The 27,990-nt window shown below is 53.3% G+C and overlaps 4 protein-coding genes across 4 annotated transcripts; 3 read left to right on the top strand and 1 right to left on the bottom strand.

Moving 5' to 3' along the window:
- Positions 1–16: 16 nt before the first annotated feature.
- Positions 17–17,977, bottom strand: LOC131290993 (serine/threonine-protein kinase Smg1-like). Its single transcript, XM_058320185.1, has 6 exons — positions 17,789–17,977; positions 11,204–17,700; positions 10,120–10,522; positions 2,011–3,861; positions 288–1,836; positions 17–213 (listed from the first exon to the last, which is right to left on the bottom strand). The coding sequence occupies exons 1-6, from the start codon at positions 17,975–17,977 to the stop codon at positions 17–19; spliced, it is 10,686 nt and encodes a 3,561-aa protein (XP_058176168.1).
- On the top strand, positions 7,450–9,489 carry LOC131290391 (histamine H2 receptor-like). The gene is made up of 4 exons (XM_058319546.1): positions 7,450–7,859; positions 8,175–8,469; positions 8,536–8,832; positions 8,923–9,489. The coding sequence occupies exons 1-4, from the start codon at positions 7,450–7,452 to the stop codon at positions 9,487–9,489; spliced, it is 1,569 nt and encodes a 522-aa protein (XP_058175529.1).
- A 1,331-nt stretch (positions 17,978–19,308) lies between the features above and the next one.
- On the top strand, positions 19,309–23,505 carry LOC131291436 (structural maintenance of chromosomes protein 3-like). The gene is made up of 6 exons (XM_058320646.1): positions 19,309–19,398; positions 19,472–19,586; positions 19,658–19,797; positions 19,871–22,257; positions 22,377–22,608; positions 22,690–23,505. Exons 1-6 carry the CDS (start codon positions 19,384–19,386, stop codon positions 23,404–23,406), a joined length of 3,606 nt encoding a protein of 1,201 aa, XP_058176629.1. The 5' UTR covers positions 19,309–19,383; the 3' UTR covers positions 23,407–23,505.
- A 652-nt stretch (positions 23,506–24,157) lies between these two features.
- Positions 24,158–27,966, top strand: LOC131290487 (TBC domain-containing protein kinase-like protein). The gene is made up of 5 exons (XM_058319635.1): positions 24,158–24,515; positions 24,581–25,340; positions 25,420–26,222; positions 26,315–26,586; positions 27,345–27,966. The coding sequence occupies exons 1-5, from the start codon at positions 24,212–24,214 to the stop codon at positions 27,807–27,809; spliced, it is 2,604 nt and encodes an 867-aa protein (XP_058175618.1). The 5' UTR covers positions 24,158–24,211; the 3' UTR covers positions 27,810–27,966.
- The last annotated feature ends 24 nt before the right edge of the window (positions 27,967–27,990 follow it).

Here is a 27,990-nt window from a genome sequence, read left to right as displayed (position 1 = left end):
CGGTAGCATGGCCATTCTAAACCCAAGGCGTCCAGCCTTCATAGAGGACGGCCAGATTGTTTGGATCCATGGCCTCCTGGATCATCCAGCTGACCTGCTCTGGTATAGTGTAGCGCCGGGCCGGGTCCGGATCGCGACCCTCGAGCTTCATTCGGATTCGCCGCCAGACGGAGACGGCGTAAGCGTTTCGTTTCTGTTCCTTCTGCTTTTGGTCTGTGGTGGGGAGAGAAAACGGAAATCGTTTAGTACCGCAGCAAGTTGTTAGCTGATTGATTACGAGAGCCTACTTCTGTCGAGTTGCTGTGAATCGGGCGCTCCTCCGCTGGTTGTCGGTGAGTCGGTAGCACGCTGCCGGGCGGGATCGGTGTGTAGGCCGGCGTCTTCTTCCAACGATCCCACGGCGAGCTGCTGGTGGTCCTCCGGCCGCTCGAATGCAAACAACTGCTCGAACACGTCCGGTAGGAGTGCGATTAGCTCATCAACTTTCGTTAGTATCCCGTCGGTGACTGACATTGGGGTGGTCGCCTGTGCCGTCGTATTTGTAGCGGTCTGCTGCTGCTGTTGCTGCTGCTGCTGCTGCTGGTCTTGAAGCCCCTCGCGGACATCTTGCAGCAGGTCCAGAAAGCGTCGATATCGCTGGAGATAGTCCCGCAGTGCTGGAGAGCCACCGATGCGTAACTGGGTGCGTAGCAGCGAACGGATATCACCGGCGATCGTGTTGTGGGTCAGTGTCAGTGAGTGCAGCTTACGCCCGGCTGTCAGAACCGCTTCCCGCAGCGACCGGCTTTCCTGCTCTAGCTGGGCGATTCGCGTCAGCGCCTGGTCGGTCATATCGTCAATCAAGGCGCGCACATTCCTGATCCATGTGTGGTCGATCGAGCCCTCGGGATCGAGTAGCTCGACCAGGGCCTCCTCCGTGGGCGACACGAACGTCGGCCGCAGTCCGTTATTGTTGAGCAGTTTCTGCCAGCGCTCAAGCAGGCTGGAGAACTCCTTCGCTAGTACGCTGTCCTCACGGTCGATGCGAGTCTCCTCAATCATCAGCACGGCGCTGGCATGGGATGCGATCAGCTCGCAGGTTCGCAGGCAGGCAACGACACGCTCGACACTCCGCACTGTTCTTTGCTCGAACGCCGCCAATAATTCGGCTGGACAGAGCGGTGGATGGGCGGCAGTGGCCCATGCCAGCCGATTACGGAGCACCTCCGAGCAACCGACGAGCTGCTCCATTGCCACCTGCAACAATGGCCTCACTGCCTCAAGCGATCTCGTTGCATCTCGTAGCTGCTTAAGAACCACGGCTCGCCGTAGGACACACGATGGATGTTCTCTGTCGCCAGGACTATTTTCCATTGCCGTGTGCAGCATCCAAATACACGCGTCGTAGCTCATCTGCGCCCGGTCAAGGGCTTGACGAGCACTTCTGTTTGTTGCATCCCTACTGCGAGCACCTGCTTCTGTAAAAATGAGCCCATTATAGCGGTCCGCCACCATCTTCAATTGGTCCAATTGATCCTCGAACTGGACAGCACTGCCAAGGAGCCCAACACAACGCACACGACAGAGCTTCTCCAGACCGTGTGGATGTTCACCGATCGAGGATTCGACCGCTGTCGGCAAGCTTTCATAAATCAATCGGGCAGCAGCCAGCGGAAGACGTCCCGCTAGCCGAGCACGTACCACTTTCACTATAGTTCTGCGTAAGGGAAGCAGTGCCAATCGTAGCCTATCACCGCCATCGTTTGCTGCTTCGGCAACCAACGCTTTAAGCTGGACAGTCTGTGCTTCGAGCTCCTCCGTGGTTGCCGGGGTTCGCATTGAAGCATGAGACAATCGCTACGGAACAAAAAAAGAGATACAGAATAAGTAAAGAATAAAGAATATCGAATGTTTGGGTGAATTTGACCTGCATAAGTTGACTTGATTCGTGCTCCGAATTACAAAGTATTCACTTTTGTTCATCTCCACGTGTAAAAGTATGGGATATGCCGTGTGGCGAATGTGACTCACCTGTAGTTTTATCGCTTCGCGAGCTTGATCTACGGCGGGCACGTCAGCGTCGATTGGTAGAGCTGGATCTGGCGGAACGAAGCTGGATGCCCCCTCTAGCAGTCGGTTCAGTTCGCTCACGGATGGTTCGATCCATCTGCCAAGCAGTGTGTGTACCGGTTCACGCTGGAGTGCCCGATCAATGGCACGCTCGAGTAACTGGCGCTGTGCGACGGTGCTGTCCTGTATCGGGATGTTGGGATAGGCAAGGAACGCATCTTGCTCGATGCGCTCGTGCAGGCGCTGCAACGCGTCGTAGGCCAGACCGACTTGGTGCAGTTCGTCCAGGTAGCCGAGGGTTAACACCGATGGATCCGAGAGGTCGTGGTAGACGAGTCGCTCGCACTGTTGCCGGATGTGCCGTACCAAGGTCCACAGTTTTTCCACAAAATGCGTACTTACTTCGCTCGTTTCGTCCAGCAGACAGCTCTCGGCGAATAACAGGTTGCTGTTCATCGAAATGATGCGCTGTGCGGTGGCGAAGTATAGCAGGATTGCGGTGCAACTTGCTGCAGTCTCGTTCATGCCGTGGTAGTAGTTTTTGAAACACACCGTTTGGGAGGCCAGCTCGCAAAGGTTCTCCATTTCGGTTTCGGTGTCCTGGTCCTCCTCGTAGGGTATGCAGCTAACGGATTGTCGTTCGTACACATTCAAACGATTTTCGACACGACGCGTTCGTTCTTCATCCAACGTCTGGTGGAGTTGATCCATCGCTTCATCGGTGGCCTTGAGGAACTGTTGCTGTTCCCGCTGGACTTGCTGCAGTGTTGCAAGGGCTGCCGATGGATTCTGGTCCGGCTGAGCCAACCGGGCGTACCAGTCCGTGTAGCGGGCCAGTGTGCACTGGGTGTGCGGTGGGATGCAGTGGAGAGCATCAATCAATTCCGCCAGTTCACCGTACTGTTCCAGCAACTGCACGATACGAACTGCTACCGGCTCCGCGCGCCGTTGCAACTCACTGAGCTCAGTCCGGACACAGCAGTACCGTACGTAATCCACATTCTCGCCCGGTTCCCCATCATCGCTTGGTTGGGCCGCCAGGAACGCTATCAAACTCGGCGAGTGCTCCGGTAGCTGCCAGTGAGCTCGACTAGCCTCACGTTGGAGTTGCGCCAACCGGTCCGTTTCGAACGTACCTCGGAACTCGCCATACTGTTCGACGTAGCGCCGCAGCCGCTCGGCCTGTCCGGCCAACAAGTTCCGCGTCGCCCCATACTCTTCCTGCACGCGGGCACGTACACTTAACCGGTGCGCCAGCGTGGCCAAAGGATGGCTACCGAATGCCGTATCCAGGTACTCGGCCTCGCCGATCAGCTGCAGCTGCTGCGACAGCGAGCTGCGCAGCTGTTCGGCCTCCCGCAACTCACCCCGCACCGCCTGCTGGTCCGCCAGCACCTTCTGCAGGCTGAGCAGCTGCTGCAGCAGCTCGTCTCGGTTCTGCTGCCAGCCAACGCGACATTCGGCAAATCGCACCGCCAGCGTATCGCGCGTCACCTCCCGATCCAGCTGCTGCTTTGCCTGGCTGATGTACTTGGACGCGGCGCTCGACGTGGCCGGTGTGGTCGCCAGCGAAGAAACTGCCATCGCTGACACCCCGCCCGTTGTGCCGGTCACCGCCACCGGACCCGTTGCGGCCGACATCGTCGATACGGTGATTTCGGTCGCAGTCATCGGCACACCGCCGGCTGCCTCTTCGCTGATCGCCCAATCGACCAGCGGATCGTAGACGAATGCCTCCAGCAGTGTCAAGAGCGTCTCGCGGCCCTTCTTCAACGATTTAAGTACATGCTCGCAGGCCAACCGGAATGTGCCCTGAATGGGAAAAGAACGTATAACACGCTGTTGTCAAAAACTGCACCATCCATCTTCAGGTCAAATCCATAAATGGCAACACAGGCCGTAACAGGATAAAAAGTACTACAATAGACGAATGCAGTGAACTTGGGATCATATCCTATCGATGGTTTCATTTGCCAGCCAGGGTTTTGTCCTACTCTCTCTACAGTTTATGAAATGCTGATGATGCGATGATGATAAACTGAACTGGACTGAACTGAATAGGATAAAAAAACACACGCAAGTACACACACGCGAGGCTTGCCGAGTGTTTGTTACAGTTTCGTTAGATTATCACCGTAGGTAGTACTTATCACCCACAACTGTGGCTAGCAGCTGTGGATGCAGAGGATAACGCCGGTTGGTGGTAGACTGGTGGAGTAGTAGATTTGACTGTGTTAATGTGTGCAGGTTGTGAGGACTTACTACCGAAAAGTTTGTGAGTGATTTGAGTGATCATTTGCAAAATAATACTAAGTAATAAATTCGATTCCCCTCGGTATTACATCCACAAAACAATTGTTCATGCCTTTAGTAACATTACACAAAGTGTATGAGACTTTACCAGTCTGCTTTGTTTCAATTTCAATAAACAAGTTTCCATTTTGCATTTTCCATATGAACAGATTGCTGTTTTGTAGTATACTAAAGTACACACACTCGCAGATATGCTATCAGGCAAACAAATCGAATTATACACTATGTCCAGTTACTATAAGACAACCTATATGTTCACAAAACTGATAGCAATCGTTTTTCTCGTATTATCGATATATAATAATCAATTTTTTTTTATGTAAGTTGCTGTAAGCCACATGGAAATAGGAGGTTTTGGCATTTTGTAGCTATATAGGCATATAATTTATGTAACATGAGGCTGAATTTTGTATACTGCCAGTCAACCATACCAGGAAAATTGGTTAAAGGTAAGTGGTTTGTATGAAAAAGCTCAGGAAGTTAGGTAAAATGTTTGTCTACAACCATGAAAGGTTGCAGAAAACAGATGCTTGGCATATCTATATAATCTCAGCTGTTCATCTAAGATTTACTAATAAACCGAATGCTGACCATAAAATGCATGAATTGCAAAGCACGTTTCTAGTGGAAAACTGTACTTTCTTTCTCAGGATTTAGAGAACCATCTCGAATAAAACACCCGAAAATCAAGTTAGGGTTATAGGACTGGACGCAGTGTATGTTCTTATCGTTGACAACTAAGTCGACACTTCGTTATCGGAAAATCTAGTTCCCGGGACTCGATGATTGTTTCTCTCCTGCACCTGCACAGTTATGCTTAATCGATTATTGTGAAGATCGCGGGGTGGGAGGGGCACGGTCTTCCTTTCAACCCCCTCATATCTGCCTACGGAAAATGGGAAAAAGCACGCGGCGTATCACGCGCACGGTATCGCCACGCCACGGAAAATTTCGCACGGGTCTTAAACCCTCAAACGGTTGAGTGTGTGGTGCTTGGGTTCTTTCCGAGATTCAAAGTCTGCAAATTAGTCTATATCTAAAACTCTACGAGAGTGTAGCGACTGGTGTGAAGACAAATAAAGGTAAAAAATTAAGATTCCGGTGTTAAGGCAATATCAAACCATCCAGTCTTGTAGGGATGAATGAGCAAAGATGTAAATGAAGATCGACAAAATTTGCACGAAGCTGGACCAAACTTTTACAAACTCCATGAATCCAACACCCTGTATGTTTTATCTAATAGTGTAGCATATACAAGAATTCCACTGACATAATCATACTATAAAAATTACCGCCCGAAACATTGGGCGAGTTTTCAATCAGCTACTGCTCTTATGTGTAACAATTTTTGTTAGCAGTGTTCGTTTGCCCAAACATAGTTTTCCTTCAGGCCATGAGGCAAATAAAACGTACTGTGTTTCGGTGTTCCAATGTGTTCCCCATAGCCTGCATCAATAGAACATACAGCACAAAAAATCTCGGTAGTCATAATTGAAGAGCTAACCACGGTTGCCGCTATTTGTGCGTCGAGTATTATAGGACAAACGAACCGACCACAGCGGCAGACCTGGTAGAGTATGCATACCATGAAACAGCAGAAGAACAAACAGAGGACACAGAAAAACGCTGGAGATGTTTTATCGGACGGAGTTCGGTCAGGTGGCCTTCAAAGTAGGGAAGGGTATCCGGAAGGGGGATGACAACAGGCCGGCCGTCCAAGTTCGGTGTCTGGTGGGTCGGGTAGGGTATGTACACTTGTACTTTATACCATGCCAAATCAACTCAACAGGTCCACTCAGCCGTGATGGTTCTTCACCGACACGAAAAAATAAAAAAAAAAAAACAAATCAATATGGTTACCAAAATAATGAGGCTCGGCATGATGGAACAGAGGCATGGAGAGGTACTGTGATTGAAAAAAAAAAACATGTAAACCAATAGTCGAGGATTCAACCGGTTCTAATGCAAGGTACTGTCTGTATCTTCCGTACCTTCCGGTATCGGGGCGGAGTATCTTGAGAAGGAGATGGGATACAAAATGTTCCATCTATTTGGTGGGGAGGATACGCTAACAGACCCAACATAAGCAGCGGATCCGAATTTACACTTGCTAGGCGCGAAGAAACGGCAAGCGTGGTGACGTTTCGTCGGCATTTGGCTGAATTTACGAGGCCCACTATGGGGTCTTTCTTCGTCTGCCCCTACACCTGTTGGTTTCTATCACACCCAGAGGTCTCAGATCTCGAAGATCTATGTAAAGCAAGAGGGCAAGGGATAGATTTATGTTCTCTTTGGGCGCATTCACAATACGCGAATCGATGTTGTCCTCCAGCAGGTCTATAATCGGCCTACTGTGCACATCCCCCACATACACACCGGGTTGGAGTATTGTTTTTTTCCCCGCGTCACGCACATAAGCATCGTCGAAAAGCTCGGCAAAGTTCGCGCCCGAAGAGTGGACAGTCTCGACGACGAAACGGGAACGGTGATGGTGAACGGTAATGACGGAATGTATCGGCTTCGCGTAGTGCGGATCGCGGTAAAGGCGGCAGTAGCAGACCACCGCCTAATACCAACGGACTGTGGTGCCGGTGACGTGTCAGAGATACGGAAGGCTTTAGGGATCGTCTCCTTTACGGAAAAGGAAGCGTCTCTGCGAGCCCGAAGAGTTTGGGCACAATAAGCGGGAAACTTTATCGGTTGAGGAAGTTAACGGCTTCAAAGTTCAAAGCGAAAGTGTTCTCAATATCACACCAAGCGTAGATTCTTCCTGCAGAGTGGCGTGCGTTGTTACAGACCATTTTGCCTTTGAGGCGAAAAGTCTATCCAATAAGATTCATAGTGCGCGGTTGGCATGGCACAAACATGGAATCGTCCGAGAGATAACTAGATCTGCCTTCGAAGCTTCCCATGAACAAAGAACATTGTGTCTCGAATGTAAGCAATAGTGTGAAGCGAAGAATCCGTCAATCAACCATCAACCAGCAATCAAGATATCGGTGTACCTAGTTCATAGAGTCCTTAAAACGACTAGTGCCCGTGATCAACTCCAAAGTGAGCGTGTGGGTTGGACGACAGAAGCCGGCGATGGCTAGTGCCGTGATGGCCGCGTCCGCCAGCAATCTGGTAGTGTACGCCGACCGGGTAAACGAGATTCACAAGGACCTCGTTATCTGGATCGCCATCGACGGCATCCTGATGGTATGCATCTTCAGCGGCAACATCCTGACGATTATCGCGGTCTGGTACTACCGGCGCCTGCAGTGGCTCATCTCGAACCTGTTCGTCCTCTCGCTTGCCATCTCGGACATCTTCGTCGGGCTGACCCTGCCGTATCACCTGGCGTTCTACATGGGCGTCGACTTGGGGCGTCATAAGCACCTGTGTCTGCTCCGGTTCTTCGTGCTGATCATCGCATGCAGCGTGTCGATCTGGAATCTAATCGCGATCGCCGTCGACCGCTACATCGCCATCTGCTACCCGCTGCACTACACGCGGTACGATCCTTTCATCTTTCTCATTCCCGTTGAGATAATCGGTAGAGTACGTTTCCTCATCATCGTCATCATTGTCGTTTGTCATCGTCGGCGACGGCGAAGTTGCAAGTTTGTGCAAGGGCCCGATAACGGGAACTCGAGTCTCATGGGAGCCGCAGCAGGTGTTTGCTAAAACGGGTACCGAACCGAAGGGTGTGAGAGCGTAAATTACGCACCAGTCCAAAAGTGGAACCGCGATCCATTGGATTGTAAAAACTAACGGATATCGGGGCAGGCGGAAGTGGTGTTACATTGTTTTCGTTTCTCCCGACCTAGGCTGATGACGAAGCGGACGGCCCTCACCATCCTGGGGTTTGGCTGGTCCCTGGCCATCTCGATCGCGACGATACCGCTCATCTGGAACAAGTGGGACACGGCACAGGAGTGCGAGTTCGACGAGTTGCTGCACCCGTGGTACGTGGCCGGCGTCATAACGCCCATCTTCTCCGTCGTGTGGCTGTGTCTGTTTGTCGTGTACTGGCGCATCTGGCGGGAGGCGTCCAAGCATGCCAAACAACTACGGGCACACGGGGGCGCCCTGGAGCGGTCATCTGATTGGAAATCGGTGCAGGTAGGCATGGACTCAGTGCTGCTGGAGTCGGGATCTCAACTACCTTAACTACTGTTCGTTCGCCAGGTGGTGTTGCTGATCATGGGTTGCTTTACATTCTGCTGGATACCGTACTTTGTGGTCATATTGACCCAGATCTTCGCCTTCGTCGAGAACAGCTCGCCGACGCTCTACAAAGCCGCGTTCTCGCTCGCCATGGCCAACTCGATGATGAACCCGATCATCTATGCATGGAAGAACACGCACTTTAGGCACGCGTTCAAGCAGTTGCTCACCTGCCACAAACCGGTTGTGCCGAATCTGGCCGCCCTCGGAGGCGAGTCATACGAGCTGGATGGTGCGCAAACCGGTGCCGATGGCGTTGCTGCTAGCGTAGGGGATACCGAACCGAAAGATCTCGCCCAGGTGAATCCGACCAGCCTGGCCCGCCCGACATGTTCCTCTACCGTCCAGTGTGAAGCGGATGATCCGGCAGCGATGGTGGCATCAGCCACGGCCACCTTCACCAACCACAGCAGTTTGGCCAGTCTCGCCAGCACGGTTACCACGTTACCTCCACTTCCGGATCGTACCGGTGCACCACACCATCATGATGTGGTCATGGTCATTTCCCAGCCCGGAACAGACGTCGGTTGCAGTGGCGCAACCATCCGGCTGTCGGTTAGTCCCGAGGAGCTGTCCATGCCAGAAGGAATGGTAACGCACCTCGCGTCACCATTCCCTCCACCTAAGGCACCGGTGAAGCTTGTAACGCCCACTCCAGCCGTTTCGCCCGTCCCACCACTACCAACACACATCATCGCCGGTAACATCATTATCAATAATTTCAACCTCTACGATCAGGCCCGCATGGAACGGCTGCTTCGCTGCGAATGGACTACGACTAACGCGGCCGGGTGCGAATCCTCCAATGAAAAATCAACCGCCAACTCCGCCGGTGAACCATCCACGAGCCAACCCAACGAGCCACAACAACAAACTGCCGATGTGATAGCGACTCAAGAGCAGACAAAACTCTAACCAAGCAATAGTGCCAAGCATCTTTCGATAGGCAAGATGCTAGTGCAGCTAGCGATGATTGGAGTGTTTTTTCCAATGCCTGATCGAGCCTGATCACAAAGTGTACATATATCATTATATAACACCACTGCAGGTGGTTGTAAGTAAATCACAGATACGATACATAACTCGGCATGTTAGGTTTAGTGGTAAAGCTGAAACCTAACATTTGCGAGAACAGCTGTTGGCGAAATTTGCGGTATTTGATCAAGAGTCCGGATGTCACAGATGCACCAGGCATAATGTGCAGAAATGGCCAATATGGCGATGCGTCGACAGGAACCTCTACCTAGCACAGGCAGACTGACTTTCCTAACAGACTTCTTTCGATTCCTTAGCAAAACGGTCGTAAGACCGGATAGGTTACATGTAAGAGTAAGCCAAATTTAAGCAAAACGTTGCCTGGTAGCCATGTGTTTAACCGATAGCTCATCAGTTTCGTGATTAATAAAGGTGTTGAAAGAACTTCAATAAAACAGCATCGATCTACAACTTTGCACGGACTGCGTCTGGCGGCAAACCTTTAGTTATATAGATAAACAGAAGGATCCATATGACGAGTTATGGTCAGCTGGGTCAGTGTGCACTTACCTCGATGCCGGTCATGCCGAGCGCTTCCTCCAGGTTCGGCGTCATCCGGAACGGTACCTTCTCCGGGACGCGCAGTGTCTTGCCCTTCTCGAAGCACACGTTGTAGTCGATGTGCACGATCTCGCCGGTGGCGAGCTTGACCAGCACGTTGTCCAGGTGGCGATCGCCGAGCCCGATGATGTACCCGATCACACTCATCACTGCCAGCGACAGGGAGTAGGTGCGCACCACCTGTCGCCAGCTGGACGCGGTCGCACTGTGGCACCACAGTTCCTTCGCCAGCAGATCGCGAGGAGTCGCCTGCTGTAGTTCGGCTAGTACCTGCTTCAGTGCCGCAAGTGGCCACTCTCTCCGGCTATCGCTGCTCTTCATACCGTGGCTGTGCAGTAGAGGGTTTAGTTTTCTGACGGATAAAAAAAAAAAGAAGAAGTATGATTTAAAAGAAAATGCCTGGCTTTGGTTTAGAAACGGCAAAGTAGTCCATCTTCGGAGTAAGCTGAGAGCTTTATGGAGCACTTTGCGAACGCATGGGGTCTAATTTAACACTAGAATTACTTTAGGACCATGAACGAATGCGGTTTGAAACCCAGTTGCGGTGTAAACCTTGCCTACACTCGATCTTTACAAAGGTATTTTTGTGAGCGTCACTTCACTGTGGGTGCTCATGTACAGTGTAGAAAGCAGAAGATGACAAAACAATTGCCGCTGTGGCGTAAGGTTAAATAACCGTGTGCAGCTCCTTTGGCCTAGCCTTAGAAATATAAATAACACTTCCTGCTTTGCTGGGCTATATACATAGCCAGACAGCTTGGGTACTCCAACCTGTGACAGCGGACATTAGGTTTATGAACATCAAATATCTCTTGCTATACTGTATTGATGTGGGAGTCATCGACCAGCAAGACACAGTTTGGGTCGCCGAGTGTGTAGCATGTGCAAGTGAGGCCGCGGTAATGGCTCATCGCATCTGGAACAAAAGCAACTGGACACTAACATTCGAAGCATTCGAAGATGAGAATGAACAAATGGTTCGTTGGTTTGGCTGAAATCCCCACTAATAGCCCCGCTTAGTAAGGATACACACTGATAAAACAGCTCCGAAGGGCGCAGTACACCGCCGCCAGCCTTTCCGCCACCGCCGCCGCTCTCTTTGTTTTCCTTGTGCTGGAGTGCCTCGCGCTGTTGCCACTTTTTGTAGAGCGAAAAGATGGGCACCGTGTTGTCGACCCAGGTGATGAGGCCGGAGCGCGGCCCGAGCGGTATGACGGAGTAGTGTTCGGCCCGGTAGTGCGTGACGTTGCCGTTGCAGTCGATCGAGCTCGTCATCATGAGGTTGGCGATCGAGAGGAACTGCATGATGCGCTCGTCCAGGTGCAGGTCCTCGAGCCCCTTCGACAGGTAGCCGTACCGGCGGCCGTCGTTGCCGTGAAAGAGCAGCTTCTTGGGGCGCGTCTTGGTGGGCAGGATCTGGATGGTACCGTCGACCGAGCGGATGAGGATGGACTGGCGATGGCCGTGGCCTGCGCTGGCATCGGAGCCAGTGCAGCCGGGAGGGCCGCCGCCGGCGCTGATGCCCCCGGTGGTGACGGTGGTCGTGTCGATGCCGGGCATCGCGATCGCCGTATGCGACAGCTGCTGCAGGTTCGGGCTGACGTCGGCGAGCCGCAGGAAGAAGGCGAAGCGCTTCTGGCTGCGCGTTTGCAGCTGCGTGTAGAGCGCACGGAACCGCTCCCAGCCCTCGATGGGCCGGCTGAAGTCGGCCGGAGCGCGCAGCTTCTCCAGCATGCTGCGGATGTAGCGGTGGTAGCGCTCCTGGAAGTGGCGCTCGTGGTTCGTCTCGGGCGCCCGGGACGTGATGGCGTACAGCTGCTCGAGCACGAAGATGAGCGGCCGCAGCAGCAGCCGGTGCTTCTCGGCGAGCAGGGCTCGGCGCGGTTCGGATAGCTGGCCGGCGGCCTGCTGGCGCGCGTACGCACTCTCGAACGCGGCCACCCGCTTGCCGTAGTCGGCGTAGATCTGCTGCAGCGACACCAGCCACAGCTCCTCCCACAGCAGCGAGATGCGGCGCAGCTCGTGCACCAGCGTTTGCACCTGCTTGACGGTGTCGGGCACTTCGCGCGACAGGATGTCGAGCAGCGCGTTGAAGCAGAAGGCGAGCCCGGATGCGGGCGCCGGAGCGGCCGGGCTCGGGGCCGTCCCGTCGGGGTTGTCAGCGGCGGCCTCGCCGCCCTCCAGCAGCACGTTCACGACGTTCGTCAGCTCCGGTTGCTCCTCGTGCACCGAACCGACCACGGCGGGGAAGATGATCAGGTGCGGTGCGTCCTTGGCCACCCGGCACAGCAGCTCCGAGACGCGCCGGCGCACGTACGGCTCGTGGTGCGCGAGTCGCGAGAACAGCTGCGGCGTAATGACGCGCCATGGCTCGGACGGCGTCGTGGCCAGCCCCTCCTCCAGCACCTCCTTCAGACCGAGCGCGTGCTTGACGATGAGTCGCAGCAGACGCAGCGTAACGGTGACGGAGCGTGCCCGCTCGCTGTCGGTGCCATCGTCGGCCGGTCCGGACGCGCGGGGCGACAGGGTGGAGAGCTGCAGGAAGCGAAAGTAGGCTGCCGCGGCCGCCTCGTAGTAGCCGTACACGGCCCGATGGTTGCTGCGCCACACGTCGATGATGGCGTGCAGTCGGTCCGGCGGGACGTGGCGTGCCAGCGAGGGTAGCGCACTCTGCAGTGCCTCGTACAGCCCGATCGAACCGATCGTGGCCGAACTGTCCAGATCGAGCTCGCCATCCTCGGTGAGGTCGTCGACCCGCTCGTCACCAGTGCGTCCCGGTTCGTGCTCGTTCAGGATCGCTACGATGCGCTCGCAGTCGGCCTGCGTGACGAGCGGATCGGTCAGGATGACGGCCACCTGCTCCACCGAGATGCGCGCGCTGGAGGCACCACTCGAGAGCTCAACCACCCGCTTGCCCCAGCGGTACAGCCACGAGCCCAGCTGGAACCAGGCCTTGGCAAGGGACGGACAGCGGTTCGAGGCGCCCTGCAGGAGCGACCCAACCAGCACGTCGCACGCCCCAAGCTGGGAGGCATGATCCGGCGCGAGCGGCTTGCTATCGATCACTGGGAGCCGGTCGCCCAGCCGTTGCACACTGGCCAGCTGCAGCGTCGCCTGCGACAGCTCGCCCGCCTCTGGCCCGCTCGTACTCGACAGCCAATCGCCGAGCGTGAGCATAAATCGCGCGGTTCGCTCGTCCAGCCGATCGAGCCGAGCGCCGGCCACCGTTCCACCGTCGGGCAAGCTGAGGGCCGTCAGGGCGTCGTTGATGGCAGCGGTGGCACAGGCGGCAAAGTCGATCGCCTCCAGCCGCTTGCCCGGCTGACAGTAGAGCCACTTGCAGTGTTCGTAGATCGCGCGCGACAGATTCTCGTCGGCCCACAGGAGACGTTCCGTGGGCGCGGACGCCGTGGCGATGTCGGTCAGTGCTGCGGCCACCTGCTCCAGCGTGGGCTTGCTCGTCGTCAGCGTACGCAGCCGCTGCGCCAGGTTCGACTTGTGGTAGTACTTCTCGAGCTCGCGCCTGCAGAGGGCGTAGTTTTTCTCCTTCCGTCCGATCGACACCATGTCCAGCCGTAGGTCGATGTTCTGCTGTTCGCCCTCGTACCCGGTGCCACCGTTGCTGTTCGCGAGCAGAAACTCGGACCACGCCAGCAGGCGCATCAGGGTGAGCGTGCCGTAGAACTTCTCCACGCTCAGCGTGCCGATGCCGTCGTCGTAGCGGAGCGGGCCCGAATCGGTGCCGGTCGCGTTCGCCTGCGCCTGGCGCGTCCGCTGCGCGATCTTGTACAGGATGTGGTTGGTGATGGTCAGCTGGAACAGGTACTCGTGGCACTTGGTTAGCAGGCACTCCTGCAGGTAGCACTGGATCAGCTCGGTGCTCGCCTCGATCATACGCTCGCGCTGCTCGATCTGCTCCTGCAGGATGATCCCGGACAGGCTGTTCTCGACGGCGCAGATCATCTTGTGGCACGAGAAGTCGTTCGGGATGTCGACGCCAACGTCGACCAGCTCCCACTGGCTGATGTCGATGACGCTCACGTCGTGCGTCTCCTCGTAGCGTATGATCGAGTGCACCTGCTCGGCGGTGATCGTGATCAGCGGAATGGTGGCCCTCGGCGTCCCGCCCGTCTCCTCCGCCCGCAGGAACTCATACAGCTGGCGATAGTCGCCGGTGAACAGCACCGAGAGGATGGTCTGGTCGACGATGAAGTCCCGAATGTGCCGATCCATCCCAGCCCCGGCCGGATCGGCGAGAATGGCCCGGAACCCTTCGGCCGCCGTTTCCCGATGCCCGGCCGCCTCCTCCGCCGCCATGCGGATCCAGGTATACTTGCGCCCGGTCAGCTGCTTGCTCCACACGTACACCCCGTACAGCGCGTCCGACTCCCAGTTGCGCAGCAGGGCCCACACCAGCGACATCAGCATGTGCTCGAAGATCAGATCGGATGTCTTGCCGGCGGTGACGAGCTCGCGCAGCACCGCCTCCGAGTACCGTATCACCATCTCCGGCTCCATGCAGTGCAGCGCCACCAGGTCGACGGCGGTGCGGATGCGCGTGAACCACTCGGCGCAGGTGGGCGCGTTCACGCGGAAGAAGGTGCGCGCCGGCTTCTCCGGGGCGGGCAGTGCGTACGCCGTACCCTCGGCCGCATTGTAGATCGACTTCTCGAGCGCCTCGAGAAAGCCCAGCAGGATGCGTGCGTGCCGTTGGTTCGCGATCGAGGTGCGGATGTCGCGCACCGGAAACCGGTCGCTGAGCGCGAGGATACGCGCGCACTGCTTCACGATCGACTCGATGCGCAGGAAGGTGGCCTGCGGTTTGCCGAACGGCGTGCGCAGCTTGTGATTGACGCACAGCTGGGCCGCCTCCCACTGCGCCCACGGGATGAGGCAGCGCAGGTCTCGCAGCGCCATCTCGCCGTACGCCGACGGCTGGTTGTATGAGCGCGTCAGCAGCTCGTGCAGGTACTCGCCCACGTAGGCTGAGCCGTCGCGCGAAAACGCGACCCGATTGAGCAGGGCGCGCAGGTCCGCCATCCGCAGCACCGCCGACTGCTGGTGGCGCAGCTCGGTCGAGGTGCTCTGGTAGAGCACGTTCTTCAGCTCACGGATCTCCTCCCGCCGGCGCCGGTTCGCACCGGTGAACGCATTGACCTGGCGCAGCGAGTGCCGCAGCGGAAGGCGCGAGAAGATCACGGTGTAGCGCGTCCGCAGCGAGCCATACACCGAGCAGAGGTGCACGCAGCACGCCTCCGCGATCGCCTGGTAAACGGCCGGGTGTAGCGACGCGTACTGACAGACGGCATCGAGGCAACTGGCGCACCGTAGGCCGATGCGCTCGCTCGCACTCCCGCGGTCCACGCTCACCGTGCAAACGAGCGTCAGCAAGCGGTTGAAATCGGCACACTCCTGCAGCACGTCGTGGTAGCGCTCGGTCTGCGTCACGATCGCCAGGCACCAGTCGAGCAGCAGCTCCAGCAGCTTGTCGCGACCCGCATCGCTGATCTGCCCCGACCCGCCCACTCCCTCTGCGGCAGCCAGCAGCGTCCATTCGCCCAGGAGCGTACCGAGGAAGCGTAGCACCAGGCCGAAATGATCCGCCGTGGGGCTTGCGCTTGGCACCGCATCGCTGCCACCGGTCTGTTGCTGGTCCTGTTGGAGCCGCAGGAAGCGATCGACGGTACCGCCGTAGGATTTCGCTTGCAGCAGGTTGCTGGACGAGACGAAGTTGTTGTTCGCCGTGCAGTGATGGTACGCGACGAGCAGGACCGCGTGGTGCAGTTGGCCGTAGCTCGCCCACAGCTTGGCGTCGAGCAGAGCGAGCCGCTCGAGCAGCACGTGTAGGACCGGCCGCTCCTGCAGCGTCCAGGTAATGAAGATGGAGTTGCGTGCCATTGCGAGCGGCGATAGGACGAGCAGATTGAAGCTGATACGGTACTGCGCTTGCTGGTGCTGCGTGGATCCCACGACTTGGCGGCGCAACTGGGCCAGCGCGTCGTCGAGGTCGTCTAGCACGAGCCCGTAGGCGTGCTGCAGCAGCGCGACGTTTTTGAATGTCAGCATCCGATGGTACAGCACCAAAAGGGCCTGCTGGATGGGCTTGCTGCATCGGAAGCGCACCGCATAAAATCCGCCCGCGTTGACGCGCATGATCAGCGGTAGCAGAGCCATCGTAAACTGCTGCTGCTCGGAACCATCGGTTTCGACGTATCGCAGCAAGAGATGAAGCAAACTGCCGAGCTGCGCATCACTGTAGCTGGCAGCACGATCCAACAGGTGCTCGATAACGGCCAGTATCTCCTCGTGCGCATCAGTGGGCCCGGTTAACGATAGACGTAGCATCAGAAACTCGCTAATGGCGGCCAGCGGCAGCTCGGATGTTGGTGCTTCGAGGAGCGTGGACAAAATAACCATGATTCGCGCGTAGGCACTCTCGAACAGCGCACGATCTTCCGGACCGAGATCGAAGCCACCGCCAAGCGTCGGGCGCCGGCCACTAGCCGGTACGCCCGAGTCGACGTGCAGACACTTGAATACGCTATTGAAGGCGGTCAAAAGGGTCGCTGACAGGCGCTGGGCGGTGCGCCACTGCTCGCGATCGTCTTCGTCCAGCTCATCCCAACAGCCCTGGATGTCCTCGACGAACTGGTCCAGCAGACTGAGCGTGACTTCGCGCTGTTCGAGCCAGTACGGCTGGAAGGCTTGCAGCACGCGGGCGCAGTGTAGCTTCAGCCGGTTGCTCTGTGCCGTCTCGAGCTGCCAGCCGACGACGATGTCCACCACGTCCTTGAAGTATGGCTCGAAGCTCTCTGGGTAGGCCGCCGACAGTCCAACCATTATATCCGTCACGAGCACGAATATGTCCGGCCCGTCCGTTTCCTCGAGCAGCTTCTGTAGCTCGCCGAGCAGCTCACCAACGAATGGTTCCAGCTGTAGATTACCGTGCCGGTCGAGCACCAGCGTTTGCCGTAGAGCAACAAGCATTGAATTGCGCAGGCGGTTCGTTTGCCACAGCCACTTGCAGGTCCAGTTACGAAACGGAGTCAGGTCGTGCGAACCCGACACCACCACGTACAGCATCATGCCGAACAGCTGCGCTATCCGGTCATGACACTCGCGTGGTCCTGTCTCGAGAATCGGCACTAGAGTGTTCGATAGCAGGTCGAACGATTTGCGCACGTACGAGCTGTTCGGCGGATCAAGGATGACCAGCTGCAGCCGGTCGCACAGATCGAAGCAACCGCGGACGCTCTGTTCACTCGCCAGGCGCCGCAGCAGTCGAGAAATGCGCATATCTTCCGGCAGGTTAGCCAGCGCTAATTCGCCCGCTGACAGCCCATCGGCACCGGCACGTGCTATCCCTTCACCGCCTACCGCTTCGCCGAATAGTTTTCGACTCCGCTCCCGCTTCTGAGTCGCCGACTGCTGCCGACTGCTCTGGTATCGCTTGCTGCTGGTCAAAATTGGCGTAGTGCCCTCATCCTCACCACCGTCGCCCGAGGCCGTTCGGGTAGCGTTCGCTCTCAGCTAATTAAAATGGGACAAACATGTATGGAAAAATCAGCAAACCCGGAAAAACAGGAGCATGGTTCGAACTTATTTTTTTACATCTTACCTTTTGCTGCTCATTAGCCCTTTTCTTCGCCCGCCGGGACAAGTTCCCAGCTCCTCCCCCTCCTCCCGCTCCTCCCCTTCCCCCACCACTACTACCGCTTCCGGTAGTGCGTTGCGGTTTGGCTTCACCTTTCCTTCCCATGCCCATTTCAACCTCATGCCTACGCTTCGGGCCCGTCTTGCTGCTCATGACTAGCTCTAGTGGACATAAAACCGTGGAACAACATAAAAATGGGGCCGTCAACTAGGCAAGTACACAGTGCTGAAAATTCAAACAGATAGAGGATTTGTAAGCGTTTATTAATTCGATGGACCGTTAGCAGGAGCATTTTGGCATTGTTGTACCTATATATATCTGGTAAAACCACTGGTTTCAGCAGCGCTAGCATGCTCCTTTTGCAATCGATTTTTTCAAATCGTTTACTTCTAGCACCCAATAAAGCAAATGAGCTGGAACAATAGTTATGAAGAGTCCATAACCACCCAACCGGCAGGTAATAATATTAACGAACATTGGTTCACGTCCTTTGAAATTGCCTATTCTGGCCCATCGACTGCAAAGTTAAAAAAAAATTAATAAATTCATATCAAGCGAGTTCAGTTTTCCGTTGTGCCACACCGGCGAGCTACCTACCGTTGCGGAGGAATAATACACGTCGTAGTTTGGTTTCGTACCATGAGCCGAAAAGTGCGATTCCAATGAGGCAGCTTTACCGTTTCCGAAATCGTTTGGTTCGCGATTACCGATCTTTAAAGCCCATCCGTCCACGTGTTATCGTGTAACTGATTTCCTCCAGCCAATGTGCGTAAGTACACTACACGGTAAAAGGCCCTGCGGGAACCAAACCCGAGGGAAATGTTCGCGGAAAGATTAATTTATTGATTCTATCCTATGGTCGATTAAAGTTCCATCCGGTACAAACAATCAAAATAAACGAGCTACGTATACGGCGTTTGACACTTCTGGTATGTTAACATGCCCAACTGGAACACACATGACATTGTGTTTTGTCGTAAATACAATCAATTATTCCCCGCTTGTTAATGCAAGATGACTAAAGATACTGATAACAGAATAAAACTAAAATAAAACGAAGAACTTTGGCAAACGGATAAATCACATACGATAAAACTTTTGTTTGCGAGTTTCATCAATTGTCGAGGATTTATAGATGTAAACATCGTAACTTATCCACCTGTTAATCGTATGTACCTTGGCGAACCGGCAAATTGAATCTTTACTTTTATGAATGTTTATAGCATTACCATGCTCGTTGTACGCATAGGCCTTTGCTTATTTCGCTGAATCGAAACTATATTTTACTAAATTCGCTAGTGCTAAAACATCTAATTAATAAAAACAGTTGAAAACTTGTTTATAAACTGCTAAAAAGAATACTGCTAAAAGAATAAAACTAATTTGTCAAGGTAAATAGAACAACAAACAATATTATGGCACTCTTTGCTTGACGCTTTTGGCGTTTCGCTTAATGTACCAGTTTCCATTGAAGAATGCGAAGACGCGTCCTGTGAATGAATAAAATACTCTGATGTTTTGCGGTGAATAGTGTAGTAAAAAGCATAGGAACAAACAGAATGCACATCAAACAGGTAAGTTCAGCTATTTAGCTTACTGGCGCGTAAACTTTTGAGGCTGTTTATTAATTGATTTATCTTAATTCAGGTCATCATTCAAGGCTTTAAGAGCTACCGGGAACAAACGGTGGTGGAACCGTTCGACAAACGGCACAATGTAGTCGTAGGTCGAAATGGTTCCGGCAAAAGCAACTTTTTCTACGGTATGTCTAAATTGATATGAAATCATATTATCCATGAATTCCCTTGTTTCTAATGCGCTCATTCTATACAGCCATACAGTTTGTGCTAAGTGATGAATTTACTCATCTGCGCCCGGAGCAAAGGCAGGCGCTTCTACACGAAGGCACCGGTCCGCGAGCCATGTCCGCTTATGTGGAAATCATCTTTGATAATACGGATAACCGCGTCCCGGTAAGCGTTCGTTTGATGATGAAATTGTAGTCCGGTTGATATCCTAAACTTATTACAATTGCTACGGTTTCAGATCGACAAAGAGGAAATTTTCCTGCGCCGCGTGATTGGTGCCAAAAAGGATCAATATTTTTTGAACAAGAAAGTTGTTCCTCGCTCGGAAGTCGTTAACCTGCTCGAGTCGGCGGGATTCTCGAACTCGAACCCATACTATATTGTTAAGCAAGGAAAAATCAATCAAATGGCAACTGCTCCCGACTCGCATCGCCTCAAGCTCCTGCGGGAGGTGGCGGGTACCCGGGTGTACGACGAGCGCAAAGAAGAGTCAATGAATTTGCTGCGGGAAAGCGAAGGCAAGCTGGATAAAATTACCGAATATTTGCGCACGATCGAAGACCGGCTGAAAACGCTAGAGGAAGAAAAGGAGGAATTGTCGGAGTATCAAAAATGGGACAAAGCACGCCGCACGCTCGAGTATATCATTCACGAAACCGAGCTGAAGGACACCCGCAAGCAGTTGGAGGACCTGGATGTCCAACGCAAATCATCAGGGGATAAACAGAAGCTGCTGACTCAGGACATTCAGAAGGCACAAGAGCGTGTAAAGGCAGCGCAGAAGGCGCTGAAGGATGCCAAAAAGGATGTAGTCACGGCGAAGGATGAAAAGTCGGTACTTGCTACTGAACACCAACAGCTGTTGCGTGAGAAGACCAAGCTGGACCTGACGATTTCGGATCTCTCTGACGAGGTGCAGGGAGACAATAAGTCGAAGGAACGTGCCGAACAGGAGTTGGACCGACTGAAAATTACCATCGCCGAGAAGGAAAAGGAGCTCGAGCAGGTTCGTCCGCGCTACGAAGCGATGCGTAGGAAGGAAGAAGAGTGCTCGCGTGAGCTAAATTTGAAAGAACAAAAGCGCAAAGAGCTGTACGCGAAGCAGGGTCGTGGGTCGCAGTTTTCGTCGAAGGAGGAGCGTGACAAATGGATTCAAGGTGAGCTGAAATCTTTGAACAAGCAGATCAAGGATAAAATCGTACACCAAAACAAACTGCAGGAGGATTTGAAGAAGGACATCACAAAGCACACCGAGCTAGAGAAAAAAATCCTCGACCACACCGAAACGTTTGAGCAGTTGCGTGTACAGATCGATGAGCACAACAAGCACTTTTACGAACTGAAAAAACGCAAGGATCATCACCAGACAATTCGTAACGACATCTGGAAAAAGGAGACAGCGGTTACACAGACGCTTTCTGGGTACAAAGAGGAGCTGGCGAAGGCGGATCAAGCGCTGCGTTCGATGGCCGGCAAGCCGATCCTGAACGGGCGCGACTCGGTGCGCAAAGTGTTAGAAAGCTTCCAGCAGCGGGGTGGCCAGTTGGCCGATATTGCAAACGCCTACTATGGGCCGGTGATAGAAAACTTTAACTGTGATAAGTCAATCTACACCGCAGTAGAGGTGACGGCAGGCAACCGTCTTTTTCATCACATCGTCGAGTCGGACCGTGTTGGCACGCAGATTCTGAAGGAAATGAACAAGCAGAAGCTGCCTGGCGAGGTCACGTTCATGCCACTTAACCGACTACAAGTAAAGATCCACGACTACCCGGAAGATCCGGATTCGATCCCGATGATCTCCAAGCTCAAGTACGAAGAGCAATATGACAAGGCGCTTCGCTACATATTCGGTAAAACGCTGATCTGTCGTAATTTGGAGCGTGCGACCGAACTGGCCAAGAGCACCGGTCTCGACTGCGTCACACTCGAGGGTGATCAGGTGTCGTCCAAGGGTTCGCTCACTGGTGGCTACTTCAATACGTCCCGATCGAGACTCGAGATGCAAAAGAAACGTTCCGAGTACCTTCAACAGATTCAGGACAGCGAGCGTGAACTATCTGACTATCGCACCGAACTGAAACAGACGGAGGCGAGCATCAACTCGATCGTCTCGGAGATGCAGAAAACCGAGACCAAGCAGGGCAAATCGAAGGATGCGTTCGAAAAGATCCAAGCTGACATTCGGCTGATGAAGGACGAGCTGACGCGCATCGAGCGCTTCCGCAGCCCGAAGGAGCGCTCGCTAGCGCAGTGCAAGGCGAACCTGGAGGCGATGAATAGCACCAAGGACGGGTTGGAGAACGAGCTGCACCAGGAGTTGATGTCACAGCTTTCAGTGCAGGATCAACACGAGGTCGACTCGCTCAACGACGAAATTCGTCGACTGAACCAGGAAAACAAGGAAGCATTCACTTCCCGTATGAGCTTGGAGGTAACGAAAAATAAACTGGAGAACCTGCTGACCAACAATCTGTTTCGGCGCAAGGACGAACTGGTACAGGCGCTGCAGGAAATTTCGGTCGAGGATCGCAAGCGCCAGCTGACCAATTGCCATAATGAGGTTGTGTCGGCCGAGAAACGTATCAAAAAAGTCCTATCGGACACGGAGGAAATTGACCGCAAGTATGTTTATTTAGCTGGCACTTAAACTGTAGTGTCTAGCAATGTACCTTTTTACGCATACTCGCCATATTCGTCATCGTGTATTACTTAATGACTTATTTTGTTAATATTCGTTCTAGATTGAACGAGGCCACGAAGCAGCAGAAAACACTTCAAAAAGAGCTCGAAACCTGGTTACAGAAGGAAAAGGAAGCACAGGAGCGGCTGGAGGAAGACGGTAAGCGTATGGAAAAGTGGGCAACCAAAGAAAACTTGTTGCACCAAAAAATTGAAGAGTGTACAGAAAAAATTGCTGGATTGGGAGCGCTGCCGAACGTTGACGCCAGCTACCAAAAGATGTCCTTGAAGGCGGTAGGTTATTATTCGAGTACACAAATTCTCCGTGCATTCCTCAACTAATCTATTTCGCTCTCGTTCTCATCCTCAAAACAGCTGTTCCGTGAGCTTGAGAAGGCCAATCAGCACCTGAAGAAGTACAATCACGTGAACAAGAAGGCGCTCGATCAGTTCCTCAGCTTCTCCGAGCAAAAGGAGAAGCTGTACACGCGCAAGGCCGAGCTAGACGTTGGCAAGGACAAAATTTGTGAGTTGATGCAGTTGCTGGAGGCGCGCAAGGTCGAAGCGATCCAGTTCACATTTCGTCAGGTGGCGGCCAACTTCACCGAGGTATTCAAGAAGCTTGTACCACAGGGCACAGGGCACCTGATACTGCGCACGACAACCGACCAGGAAGGCAACGACATGGAGCGCAATGTTGAGACTTCGGACGAGTTTACCGGCATCGGTATACGCGTGTCGTTCACCGGCCTGGACGCGGAGATGCGCGAGATGAACCAGCTGTCCGGTGGCCAAAAGTCGCTCGTTGCTCTTGCACTCATCTTCGCCATTCAGAAGTGCGATCCTGCTCCGTTTTATCTGTTTGACGAAATCGATCAAGCACTCGACGCGCAGCACCGCAGTGCCGTCGCCGACATGATCCACGAGCTAAGTGATAAAGCTCAGTTTATCACGACCACTTTCCGGCCAGAGCTGATGGAGAAGGCACACAAGTTCTACGGGGTGCGCTTCCGGAACAAGGTCAGTCATGTTGACTGCGTATCGAAGGAGGTAGCACGTGACTTCGTCGACGACGACACTACGCACGGCTAAGCCATACATCTCAATACATCTTACATACATTTTATCACTGAACATTCTGTCGACCTCCATCACTCCAGATGGTGGTATATCTAGCCAGTTACATCCACGTCCGGCACATTGAAAGAATGATAGCTGTAGCAAATACATTTCTTTATTTATTTAAAAGAATAAGATTATCAACTGGGTCCTATTTACTATTCCTATTATTCTCGTGCATTAATTGATATGAAATAAGAAATTGCATATAACAACCGAAAGGTTGGTTAGCTATGCCATCGAAAACTCTATTGGACATGGAAAAGCAAAAAGTGGAGCTTGCCGCTGGCAAACCCGTACACTTTTTAGATACCATGTCCGGTTAGAGATTAAAAATATATTTGTAAATAAAACCTTCATTGAACATAACTTTCGATTTAAGCATTAATGCAACGTTGAGGTTAGTATAGCGCAATGCATACACCTTGCACACGGAAGAAGTGCAACTGTCAGAATTGTGCAAAATATTTATGTTTTTATTCATCTCCCATAACAAGTATCGGTAGGTTGATGATAATAAACTAAATTTGTGTGTTCCAGCTGTGTCTTATATCGCAGTAAGTTGGTAGTGCTTAAATTATAGTCGAATGAAAAAAATATATAAAAAACAATTTCTTTGACATCATTTGCTTGGTTGGTCGCACTTTCTTCAGATACCGTTCGGCAATGCGATTCAGCTGAAAAGGGGGCGTTATCAGCGGTCGTCGTAGACAACAACTCGTCAAACTTTCTACTTCCTCCCTGTGCGCGCTGCGTTCGGTTCCCAATCGTCCCTGTGATGAAAGTGACCGCATCCGGCACGGAACGTCGGGCTGCTACAGAATACCAGAGCGGTAGCATTTTTCGTGGTTGCTCTGTCGACAGCGGTGCCGTGCCGATGGCCCCGGCCAAGCTGAACTATCGCATCTCCGTGTCGACATTTTTCGCCAAGGCACATCCGAACGATGAGTGCTGCGGCACTAACGGGCTCCCGTTGACGCCGAACTCAATCGGCATCTTTGGCCGATCGCAGCAGCTCAAATCGGAGGCACTGCGGCACGAGAATCTCTGCACCTACCTGGACGTGATACGGGGCAAGCACGGTAGGTAAGCGGCCGATCGTAACTCCTCCAATGCAGTTGCAACCCATCTGGTTGTCTCTTTACAGAACGAACGATCATTGTACAGGAGTACGTCGGCAGTCCGCTGAACGAAACATTCATCGGAGAGAACAACAAACAGGAAACGCTGTTGCGCATCGGGTGCCAGCTGCTCGGAGCGCTAGCTCATCTGAACCAGTGCGGTCTGGTGTGCCGCAATCTGGAACCTAGCAACGTGCTGGTAAGCCGCGAGTTTAGTGTGAAGCTGTACAACTACGGTCTCTACCACATGACCTGTGGAGGCCGGTACGTGTCGTTTCCCATCGGCAACGTGAGGTACCAGGCGCCGGAAGTGCTGCTCGGTAGCCGTGAAAACGTGAAAAGTGACGTGTGGAGCCTGGGAATAATACTGGCCGAACTGGCACTCGGTTGCACGCTGTGGGAGTCGCTCAAGCTGTCCCAGATCGTGCGCAAGGTTCTTAGTCTCGTGAACACGCAAAATGTGTTCGAAAAAATCGCCCGCGAGCACGACCGACTGGACGTGTACGAAGCAATGGATGCCGGTTTGCGGCGCATCGTGCAGGAATGTCTCAGCATCTCGCTGCGGCGCAGACCACTGCCGAAGGAAGCGCTAGACGATCCGGTGTTTGATTTCGTTCGCATCGTAGATTTGTCGCCGGTCGACACGAGCGGGTTGACGCTGGTCGAGAAACATCTGTCGCTGAATCAAATCTATTATCTCTGGCAGCTGGCCGGCGGAGACGTGCAGCAGGAGCTGAAGAAGGAGGGTTTAATCAAGAGCGAAGCACCGATCCTATCGCTGCCGAAGTATGTATTCCATTCCATAACCCCACCCCGAAGCAAGCAGTGCTTTTTGTTCTTACGAAATATGTGCTTATACTTCCAGTTTGGTGATGTTAAATGGAAAGTCAATTTCGCCGCCGAAAAGTCAGAGCTTTCTGCATGACAATCGTATCATTTTTCTCAGCTTTAACACGCTGCTGGAACGGCTGGTCACGATACCGGAGGAAAATTATTTGCCGCTCATCTACAATACGGACGGGTATCTGGAGTCGCCCATTTTCAAGACCGAACTCCCGCTGGTGATACGCGAACGAGACATGATCTATCAGTTTCACCGAATCGTCGTGCTGAACACACTGCTGCAAGGCTACCCCTACACGCAGGACCTGCTGCGTTCGTTCGCCGCGAAAGACATTCCGCCGCTGTTTCGCGGCCAGGTGTGGGCCTGCCTGCTGGGCGTCGTTGAGAACGGGTTGTACGAGCGGCTGGACAAGTGCAGCCCGACGCACACCGACCGCCAGATCGAGGTGGACATACCGCGGTGCCATCAGTACAACGAGCTGCTCTCCTCGCCGGAAGGCCACGCGAAGCTGAAGCGCTTGCTGAAGGCGTGGGTGACGGCCCACCCCCAGTACGTGTACTGGCAGGGGCTGGACTCCCTGACCGCCCCGTTCCTGTTCCTCAACTTCAACAACGAAGAGCGTGCGTTTCTCAGCCTGTACAAGTTCATCCCAAAGTATCTGCACCTGTTCTTTCTCAAGGACAACTCGTCCATCATCAAGGAGTACTTGGTAAAGTTTTTCCAGCTCATCTTTTTCCACGAGCCCGCGCTGGCGAAGCACCTGCACGGCATCAACTTCATACCGGAGCTGTACGCCATACCCTGGTTCCTGACAATGTTCAGCCGTACGAAAGCCGTTCCACCGTCACTCTCAACCAACCAATTCCTATCCACTGGCCAACCTCTTGCGATGATCTGCTTTTCGCTTCACTTTCAGACGTGTTTCCGCTGCATAAAATATTCCACCTGTGGGATAAGCTCATCATGGGTGACAACTCGTACCCGCTGTTCATCGGCATCGCGATACTGCGGCAGCTGAAGAGTACGCTGCTGAAGTCGGGCTTCAACGAGTGCATTCTGCTGTTCAGCGACCTGCCCGACATTGTGATCGAGACGTGCGTCAACGACTCGGAGACCATGTATCAATTTACGCCGAAAAGCATCACCTACCGGAAGTACGCGCTCCACGAGGAGGCACCCGAGGAATTTGTACGTATTTGTTTGAGCACACAGTCGATCCAGCATTGGGGAGTGGTTTTTCGTTTCGTTATGTAGGCTTATAAGACATACCAAAAAGGGGCTGGGTATACCTCCAGGGATACTGTACATGATTTTAATGACCTAACTACCTTTTTTGAATAATTTATTCAATTAATTTTAAAAGGTTCTACGCTAATATCTTTTCCAACTTATAAAATTTATTAATCTAATTTGCAGTTTACTTCTAATAAGCATAGCAAATCACTAGTAGAGTCATTTAGGGTGGTGTAATTGCTTTGTCGCACGGAATTTTATCGGAAGTCCGATTCGCAAGTGTTGTAATGTAGTCCCGCGGTGAGACAATTCAATGAATTTTGTTCTTCTCTATGAAAGGCCCAATTTTTGGTTTACAGAATCCAGTTTTGTTGACGGATAAATTCTTATACGACGATGCGAGAAAATCAAACAATTTTATATTATTTTCTCATCTGCGAAATCCATACAAATCGTCCGATAAAATCAAATGCATCGGAGCACTGACCCCAGCCTTATGCATAGAAAAAAGCAACGGCCTGAAAATATTACCTATAATGCTAGCAAACATTGACAAAGGAGCAATGCTACCTACGCTACTGTATAGTTTTTGTTAGGAATAGTATTATTCGTTCGTTACATCGCACAGGTGCTGGTTTGACTGTAGTTTGCTTTGGCACTTCAATTCGATGCCCTTTTAATCGTAATTAAATTCCCTCATTCATCTCTCGAAGGACCTCAACTACACGGAGGAGGATTTGCGGGAGGTACAAGCGGAGTTGCACCCGCGCATCAGCGTGTACGATTTGATCCGGCTGCTGCGCGATCGGCCCGCCAGCACGGCGATACTGGACATCCGCAGCAGCCCCGACTTCCGCAAGGCGTCGATCGAGAACAGCATCAACGTGCCGTTCAGCTCGGTCTCGCTCAAGGAGCCCCGGCTGGACGCGCTGAGCGTGCCGAAGCTGGAGGCGTACCTGCGCCGCCAGCCGGTGGTCGTGGTCGTCGTGAGCGTCTCGCACGAGAGCGCGATGCTGTTCGCCAAGTTTCTCGTCGACAGCGGCCTACCGTACGTGGCCGTGCTGCACCGTGGGTTCGAGGCGATCTATCGCACCGACAACAAGCTGATCCTGCAGACGTTCGACTACATCAACAACCTCGCCAAGCATGTGCCGTCGATAGCGTCGTTTGCCGAGTAAAGCACGCCAGTGCAGGCCACTACATATTTACCGAAGGGGACGCACATCTACCTGCTTACCTACAGCAATATCCGCATGCAACTATACGCAATACTCAAGCAAGAATCGAAACGATGTTGGTTGACAAAAGGGTTAAATAAAACTCGTGCCGGAAGAGACGGAAAAAGAAAACACAAATAAG

This window comes from Anopheles ziemanni, chromosome X (assembly GCF_943734765.1).
Source record: "Anopheles ziemanni chromosome X, idAnoZiCoDA_A2_x.2, whole genome shotgun sequence".
Lineage (NCBI taxonomy): Eukaryota > Metazoa > Arthropoda > Insecta > Diptera > Culicidae > Anopheles > Anopheles ziemanni.
Note: the sequence above shows the minus strand (reverse complement) of the source record. Positions and strands in the feature narration are given on the sequence as shown.

Coding starts and splice junctions, on each gene's coding strand:
- LOC131290391 (XM_058319546.1), top strand. CDS start 7,450: ATGGCTAGTGCCGTGATGGCCGCGTCCGCCAGCAATCTGGTAGTGTAC. Junction 7,860..8,174: donor TACCCGCTGCACTACACGCG/GTACGATCCTTT, acceptor CTCCCGACCTAG/GCTGATGACGAAGCGGACGG. Junction 8,470..8,535: donor CTGATTGGAAATCGGTGCAG/GTAGGCATGGAC, acceptor TTCGTTCGCCAG/GTGGTGTTGCTGATCATGGG.
- LOC131290487 (XM_058319635.1), top strand. CDS start 24,212: ATGAAAGTGACCGCATCCGGCACGGAACGTCGGGCTGCTACAGAATAC. Junction 25,341..25,419: donor CCGATCCTATCGCTGCCGAA/GTATGTATTCCA, acceptor TTATACTTCCAG/TTTGGTGATGTTAAATGGAA. Junction 26,223..26,314: donor GTTCCTGACAATGTTCAGCC/GTACGAAAGCCG, acceptor CTTCACTTTCAG/ACGTGTTTCCGCTGCATAAA.
- LOC131290993 (XM_058320185.1), bottom strand. CDS start 17,977: ATGAGCAGCAAGACGGGCCCGAAGCGTAGGCATGAGGTTGAAATGGGC. Junction 10,523..11,203: donor CCTTCGGAGCTGTTTTATCA/GTGTGTATCCTT, acceptor TTTATCCGTCAG/AAAACTAAACCCTCTACTGC. Junction 214..287: donor TTCACAGCAACTCGACAGAA/GTAGGCTCTCGT, acceptor TCCCCACCACAG/ACCAAAAGCAGAAGGAACAG.
- LOC131291436 (XM_058320646.1), top strand. Junction 19,798..19,870: donor ATACGGATAACCGCGTCCCG/GTAAGCGTTCGT, acceptor CTACGGTTTCAG/ATCGACAAAGAGGAAATTTT. Junction 22,258..22,376: donor ACGGAGGAAATTGACCGCAA/GTATGTTTATTT, acceptor TATTCGTTCTAG/ATTGAACGAGGCCACGAAGC.